General features: G+C 37.7%; 1 protein-coding gene across 1 annotated transcript; it reads right to left on the minus strand.

The window, feature by feature from the left end:
• Window positions 1-1,760: 1,760 nt before the first annotated feature.
• Window positions 1,761-5,955, minus strand: LOC108721956 (zinc finger protein 595). The gene is made up of 9 exons (XM_018446805.1): window positions 5,599-5,955; window positions 4,872-5,344; window positions 4,509-4,784; window positions 4,247-4,427; window positions 3,909-4,163; window positions 3,288-3,509; window positions 2,850-3,197; window positions 2,613-2,773; window positions 1,761-2,528 (listed from the first exon to the last, which is right to left on the minus strand). Exons 1-9 carry the CDS (start codon window positions 5,953-5,955, stop codon window positions 2,351-2,353), a joined length of 2,451 nt encoding a protein of 816 aa, XP_018302307.1. The 3' UTR covers window positions 1,761-2,350.
• Between the last annotated feature and the right edge of the window lie 2,556 nt (window positions 5,956-8,511).

Here is an 8,511-nt window from a genome sequence, read left to right on the forward strand (position 1 = left end):
TACTCATTATCCTCTCGCATTGTGTTTGAGGATTGATTTAAAAAAAATCAAATTAAAAGTTAATAGTTACTGATAAAATGTAACTAAATTAAGTTAAAAAGTTAAAAATCTAAAATGTAACTAAGTTAAGTTAAAATTAATTAACTTTTTAACTTAACTTTTATCTTTTTAACTTAGCATTACCTAACCCTGATGAGCAAAACATTTTTCTCAAGGTCATATTTTTTGAGACTTCAAGATCACATCCACTTTTTTAAATGGAATTGTATGATTTTTTTTATACAATGTGATTCCTCTAATATTATTCTTAAATTATTTTAAATATTATTTTAAATGATCAAGTTACAGGAAATATCCTGTGTATATATACAGGGTGTTAGTTATGTTGCCATACTCAACAGAGCTATTCTTTGGTTTATTTCAAGTAAAAGAGTCCATATAAACATGTGTCCTAAACGGCTTAGTTTCCGAAATACAAGTGAATGTTCGCAAATGTTTGACGAAACGATAAATTGCGTTGGAGATATCTTCCTGCATAAATATGCCTTGCTTCACGTGAATTACCATTCGCATAACCGTAAACGAAGTGATAAAGACAAAGTCAAGGTTACAAAATCAAAAATAGACTTTAATTCTGATCTTTGAGCGTGTACGTCAATCTTTGAGAAGAAGGCTCGATGGCGCAAGGTGGACATTTTCAACTATTCATCTAATTGTTTTATTTCATCAGAAGAACTGAAACCTGTTTTTGTTTTTCTGTTTTTGACTAGTTTTTGACTAGTTCAAGCTGTATTTCTTTCAAATAAACAGATTATTACTACGTTTAAATTTTTTTATTTCGGAAACTAAGCCATTTAGGACATATGTTTATATGGACTTTTTTACTTGAAATAAACCAAAGAATCGCTCTGTTGAGTATGGTAACATACTTAACTAACACCCTGTATATATATATATACATACATACATATGTGTGTGTGTGTGTATGTATATATACGACTTGTATATATACGTATATATTTCATTTGTCAATATAGCTACGAAAAATAAACTCATTTCAAATAAACTCAATCTCATTAGCAATATCTTCATGAAAAGCAAAACAACTTAAATTGATTTATAGAAGAGCGAGATGAAATTTTCAATAAAAACTGATTGTATGTGATTGGATATGAATGATTGGACATTCTCAAAGTATCAGTAAATTCGCTCCGGCCACAGTAATGCCAATGTTTGAATATGATGCAGAATAATTACATGAGAATACTTTCGGGCCTAGATTTGTAATATTTTCAGTAATAGTTTATTGTAAATCAAGTATATATAAAATAAACTTATAAAGATTGTATACACTTAAATTACGCGGCATCGCTGTCGGTCAGAAACGCCCGACTCTTCACTCGTCACGACAACGGCGATCTTGGGTATTCTCAAAGAGAGACTTTGGCGTTGTATCGCAAGGCAATCACAACGGTGGAACCGTGACACAAAATAGGATGAATGCACGAAACGTTGCTTAAAAAGGAATGTATCTTAACGCGAATTAGACATCCTAGAATCCTCGATATCACTCCGCGATATCAGACCATTGGCGACATCGAGGAGCAGGGTTGGCAAAAAACAGTTTAAAACATATTTAAGAAGAAATACAGTATGTTTTATAAAAAAAAAAAAAAAACAGTCTTTACCAACCCTGTCGAGGAATCATGCCGTTAAAAACGCAAGATAATACCAATGCAAAATCGAATCTGGAAAACGTTTCTAGAACGATCGTGATCTAGAATAATCAAGATTTTCAAGGTTCCTGATATATTTACTGTAACTACATTTAATTATAAAGTCTCACGCGAGAAAAATGTACAGAATTATATCTAAAATATAAATCATATGAATATATGATACAAATTGCGTAAATTTCTATTGTCACTAGTCGCCGCTAAAATTTACGTGACCATCCGAATGTTTCGATCTTCGAGATCTACCTTATCATTACTCTGAGACTGCTTTTTCTCGAATTATGAATAAGATCTGTCGATTGTTCGTATAATTGTTGTAAAACAAAGCACTTGTACAGGCACGTTCAGTGTAAGTACTAATATCAATAGCCTCGCGTAACAAACACTTCAACGTTGTACGTCTGCGATTATGTAATAGAAAAGTTTTCAAGGCTAATTAACAGTCGAAAAAATTGACACACTATACAGTGTGAAGTATATACATATGTACGCACATTTCGTATACAATCTATAAACACAACCCTCTTTTTTTCTTTCTTTCACACGTAATACGAGGCACATGCTGTGATATAATCTCGATCTGTCCATTTTCTCTAGCGTGATCCAAACGATCTTCATTTCTCGGGTTCGTCGGGATGCTCCGTCTTAATATGATGGGCAAATGTGTACTGCGTCGTGAAGCGTTTCTTGCAATAAGGGCACTGATATGGCATCACGGGGTGTGCAGATCTCAAATGCGCCACGGCTAGATCCCTCAACACGAACGGTGATTGGCATACACCGCATCGATACCTAAAAATAAATGCGCCACATAGAGAATTAGACTTTCCAGAATAAGACACAAAATTTTTCAAAGTTCGAAATATATCACGTTACCCGTTACTAGTTTTAATAAGAGTCCGTTTAAGAGGTGGAGGTGTATCCTCTTCGTTAATTTCAACCTTTGGCTCGATGGGAGATACATATTCCAAGATTTCTGGACGCAATTTTGGCATCGGTTCGTCGTCTGCTTCGATTTTAATTTCTTGTGTCTGCGCCTAGAACGTAATGTCATACAATATAGATTGTTCCTGGACATGCAGTTAAAGTTGTGCGGTATCATTTGTTACGTACCGTACTGCCGCGCATATACTCGGCGTGCATTTTCATGTGAGCGTTTCGTGACTGCGAGCTTGCGAAAGTCGCGTCACATTTGGAGCATTTGTGTGTCTTATTGCCAACATGAAGTGACGTCTTTAGCCGAGACTTCTTTTCAGTGACTTTCTTTTCAAGTTGTGCTGTATCCCTGCATATATGAGCGAGCAGCGATACTTCTTTGAAAAAGATTTTATTACACTTTGCACAGTGATAGGTTTTAGCCACCGTGTGTGTCTTTTGCTGCGCCTTATCCACTAATGATTTGTTGTAAACAGCGGGTGTGTACAGTGAGGCATTATCGAGCGTTTGACGTTTATGACTAGCCTATTAATCAAGAGATAGTCTGTGTTTAAAGAAATGCAACGACAATGAACGGATAACGATATGTAACAACAGTCTCGCCGGAAAATTTACCTCGTGCTTCAACAGCTGCGATTGTTCCTTAAACGATTTTTTACATATGTTACACGTGTAATTCTTATGAGACTCCGAGTGTATCTGAAGATGCGTTAACATCGTCGTGTGATCGTTGAACCATTGTAAGCAAATGCCGCATCTCGTCACGTTTTTATTTCCACCAGAAATGCGTTTCGCTACAGATTCGTCATCTATTGGGACATCGTTCTTCTCCATTATCTATGAATAAAAAAGATGATAATTTAAATCACGAATTAAAGAGAAATATTCTGATTCAATTTTCAGTCCGTATATTTCTCCTGTCAAAGCAGCCCTTTACTACTTTGACCAATCCTACATTTCATTTGCATTATAATTAATATTATATCTTATTTTGTTTATTATGTATGTACGTATTTGTAGGATTTAAAAAAAATGGTATAATATCAAATCTAATTTTATTATAATTATATTGTAAAAGGCATTTATAAATGGAAAAATATTATTTCACTGTGACAAGTATGCAGAAATAAATACAAACAATTCCGAGGTGATAAATACAAATCCAAATTTTGTTGTGAGCCAAGTAAACGATAATTCATAATCAAGAGCAAAAGAGATTGGAGTAAGATTTCAAACCTCGGAATAAGATTTCTTGACATTGCGAGATTTAGCTTCCCTCGCTTCCCTCGCTTCCCTCTCAGCGTTTAAGGCTTCCTCTTGCTCGACTGCTGACAAGACTGGTGACATCATTGGTTGTTCATTATGCTCGGCTATTCTATGTGCCGCTAAGCGTATGAAAAGTCCGAATGATCGGCCGCAAACGTCGCATTTGTACTTCTTCGGTTCATGAGTGCGCATGTGATTCGATAATGCGCTCTGCTGGGTGCAAATCTGCAATAATAGACAATACAAAAATCATAGAGGATGTGAAGCACGTAAAACTTCCATATGAAAACGTAAATGCGACTTCATACCTTCCCGCAAGTGGGACACTCGAGAGATCTTTCACAGTACTGTTCGTCTCGTTTAATTTCTCTAATTCGTTCTGGTACTTTTGTCATTATAAATTCTGAAGATGGCAACTTCTGAGACATCGCCGAGTTTGTTTGATGTAACTGAACGTGTTTTTGATAAGATTCTACTGTAGGGAAGAATCTAAAAACAAATACATGCATATAAAAAATTTAGAAAGAAGCAGTTTACGAAGCGAATATGTCTCTCAATGTCGCAAATTACCTATTGCATAATGAACACCACGTATTGCTTCCATCAGTCAATTCGGCTAAATGATCGCGCAGTCTGTGTTGCTTCAGCATTTCCCATCTCACAAACTGCCGGTCGCACTGATCACAGTCGTTCAAGTTTTCCGTGAAATCCATCTTGACCTTCAAATGGCTATTAGCTTCGTGTTTGGCTAAGATTTCGACAGATTCGAAAGACGCGGAGCACTTTCTACAAGTATATACACGCGGGCAGTGCAATTGCATATGCGTCATTAGACTGTCCTTTGTTCTGGAAATTATAAATTTTTTTTACCAAACGAATCCACAATGATCTCGAAAATGTTGCGGAAATATGAGGCGAGTATATGATACTCACTTGTAGTAACTGTTGCAGGGTGCACACCACCATTCGGAAGTTAACTTCGTTCCAGGTTGTAGTGTCTGGTGATTATTCACCGTCAAATTACCAGTCAATACTTGTTCCAGAATACTAGTTCGTTTCTCTTCTTTCTTGGCTAGACAATTCGACTTAAGAGCTTTTGCTCCTTCTACATTAGGTATAAGAACAGACTCCGCTTTTGTCTGTATATCCACATCAAATATCTCTGACAATTTACGCTTTTTATTAAGCGGTTCGCAAGTGGCGGTTTCGGCACTGAAAATTGGATCCATATTCATTTCCTTAATCTCTACCTCGCAGGGTAATTCAGACAAAGTTTCCATGCAGGTATTCTGAAAATGATCCTGATTGACTTGATTAATCGGCGTCGCTGGGTCGTCAAAGGGCATGACGATTGATAAAGGAACCAACGGTGGTGGAGCTCTAGACTTCTCCTTGCAGAGTTGAGCCTGGCATTTGAAATGGTTATGGTTAGAAAGGAAATCTCTGCTCTGCTCAAATTGATTATCTATGCAATTCTCTTTATATTTACTATGGTTGCTATTCTTTTAAGAGACATAATCGACAAGCGTCATTCTATCTTTGTTATTTATTAAATACCAAGAAGGATGGAACGATGTTTGTTTATTGTGTCTCCTAAAAGTAATCAATGATAAGAAATTTGCTATTATGTTCTCCAAGACAGATTACTTGTTCAACAAACCTGGCACGGATCAGACGAGTTCATCATTGCATTGAGGAATATCTGAGCAGACTCCATCTGTTCGCACTTGAGCAACACAGCATGCATACTCCTGTAGACATTGATGCAAAACTCTCTGAACTGATACACGTCGTCTAATCTGGCCGCGCAAAACTGACAGATCTGCTTCGGCAACGGATCAGTCTTGTATACAAGCACGGGTAGGCAGGCGCGTAGCTTCTGTACCACTCTACGTTGATGGCCCTCGTCGCCGAAGATCGGCAGCATCTCGTTCCTCTCCTCCGAGCACAGCCGACAGACCTTGTCCCACATGACGTCCCTGTCTGTGGCCATCGCTGGGTAGAGATTCGCGTTCATCGTGGGGAGAAAATGCGTTCTCGACCTCTCGCTCGTCCGTAGTCAATCAGATCCGAGATACCGCGATCCGCGAATTAGGTTAGCCGACGAATCGCACCATGCGCGACGCTGGCAGGGCCGGGTCGCGTTGGCGCAGGCATACCCTGTCGACGTTCGCGCGGATGGTTCGATAATACTGGAGATTCAGGGAAGACACGAGGAAACGCGCACCTGTTTCGTGTTCCGGAGGGATCGACTTCACTTTCACCTTCCTCTTCACCTCGCGCGCGGAGAACCCTCAGTCTTCGGTGAACGCACGAAGTTGCGAACCGGTTCCCCGTTCGCTTGCCGTTCACCGATGTCCCTCGAACATCTCGCCCCGAAGGTAAGCAAAGTCCTGTAAACTGCAAAGTCGTCGTTAGCGCTCTCGAGGCCGTTTGCATCAGTACTCGCCATGCGCCATGCGGACGCCAAGTCGCCAACTCCACAACTCTTCAGCAACTCTTCTCAATCTTCTTCGCTACTTCCACCCGTTTCCTTCCCTATTCTTCCTTTTCTCTCCTTCTCTCGTTACCGCTCGGGCTTCAATTACTCCGAACCTACTCGAATTTCTCGAATCAGTCGAATCGGAGAACAGAGCCGCGCGGCGCGAGACCTGGCGAGACCTGGCGAGACCTGGTCTTGCCTAGTCTGGCAAGTGGCAGGATCACGCGGCGGAGCTGGGAGGAGTGAGTGAGAAAGCACGGCCAGACTCGGCTAAATGGGACGCTTCGTTCTTACAACGGCCGTTTTGGGCTCGTGACGTCAACGATGATGATCGAGACGAGACAGAATCCTCGTGCGATTTCCTCAAGTTGAGCTCTATAACCCAAGAATGCGACCTTCACCTGTCTTCTTCCGGAATCCCGGCACTTCCGGATTCCTATTCATTTACCTTCTTCACAGACAGCTCTCGAGATTTGGTTTCGTCATTAAAATTTTCTCAGGGCTATGTTCAGATACTCATCTCAGGTAACACTTTATCCTTGTTGTTCATCGAGTGTTGAACAAGGATAGTGATACCTGGAGAGCACTCGGACGAGACCTTGAACGCATCTCAAAATTTGAAGATCTTTCAGATTCGTTCGATTTTTTCATTCTAGTCTATTCTTTTCAGCTGAACTTCTTGCATGGTTCATCTTTTCTTTTTCTTTACACGTTGGAGAAAAAAAAGGAAAGATGAATAGTGCAAGAGTTCAGTTAAAAGGAATAGGCTTCAGCATAGCGAGATTTTAAAGGCAGTTGCTAAAATTCGAAGTCATGATTAAGGCTTTAAGGGATATAATAAGAAAAAGACACTATATACTCTTACATTATTATCTTTTACACACCAATCTCCTCTATTTTTAATAAAATTTATTGCACTGTTGATTGATCGAACTCTTTTTTTTTTTTAGTGTAAACTTTATTTCTTTCAACGTAACGGACTAATAATAAAAGCGAGTGCACTGCTTAAAATTGCAGTGATTTACAGTATCTGTCGAATATTTGTTGTATAAAACGACATAACTTCAATGAAGGTACATAATACTTCTCTAACATATTTCACCATCTGTTAGTCTGTGAGCCATGAAGATATTTTCATAGTTAGATCATCTTGACACTCACAAACCGCACAGATATCATATAAAAAAAAATTAATTCGTAGAAAAATTTAAGAAATAAACTTACTAAAATCGTATCATCGTATCATCAATTGTTTATATAACTAACATATATAATATAGTATATAAATATACATAACTAGAGTATAATCATATTCTTTTGTTCAATAAACAACAGATCCTTGCACAAGCCCTTGCTAAAGCAGTAAAATGAATGTTATACTACCCCTACAGCGGTTTAGCGCCAAGTAGTAACTTCAGTAATATGGCCTTAAAATAAATATTATCCTTTAAGAAATTAATTACTTTCACTGTAATAACAGCAACGCAAAACACGATGAAATTAATCGATTTATCGAGCTAGTGTATCTAATAATTTGACGTTACTGCATATTGTATATGCGACTTGCACGCTTTCAAAATGCGCGCTTGCATATAAAAAAATAAATCCGCTATGTAAGCCGATTTTTTTGCTTTATATCAGATACATACGAGTCACGTGTACATAGAATTTGTAATATAAATTTATAATTATATTATGTATAGGTATGAATATATATATATTATATGTAATATACAAATATAAATTTTACACATCATTAAGCACTTATTGACACGATCGCTTATTATTGACAAAGAATATCTACCAATGTAATTCCGTCATCTCATTGATTTATTCATTGACAAAAACAATTGAAAAATTACTTTAATAAAAAAGGAGAGATCTTTAGCAACGTATAAGATCGTAACAATAATGCGTCTTAACACAGACGTCTGGAACAACTTCAAAATTTTTATTGAGCAAAATGGACGACGTACATTTTTAATTATATATCCAATATTATCTTTAAGTTCTTATTTAATTCCTATTTGTATACAGAAGCTTGTACGGATACATCATATACTGGATTAAGTAGACATTCTTGGCATTAGA

The sequence above is a fragment of the Mycetomoellerius zeteki genome, unplaced genomic scaffold (genome assembly GCF_001594055.1).
Source record: "Mycetomoellerius zeteki isolate Tzet28-1 unplaced genomic scaffold, Tzet1.0 scaffold188, whole genome shotgun sequence".
Lineage (NCBI taxonomy): Eukaryota > Metazoa > Arthropoda > Insecta > Hymenoptera > Formicidae > Mycetomoellerius > Mycetomoellerius zeteki.

Coding starts and splice junctions, on each gene's coding strand:
- LOC108721956 (XM_018446805.1), bottom strand. CDS start 5,955: ATGAACGCGAATCTCTACCCAGCGATGGCCACAGACAGGGACGTCATG. Junction 4,164..4,246: donor AGTGTCCCACTTGCGGGAAG/GTATGAAGTCGC, acceptor CTATTATTGCAG/ATTTGCACCCAGCAGAGCGC. Junction 3,198..3,287: donor CGCAGCTGTTGAAGCACGAG/GTAAATTTTCCG, acceptor CTTGATTAATAG/GCTAGTCATAAACGTCAAAC.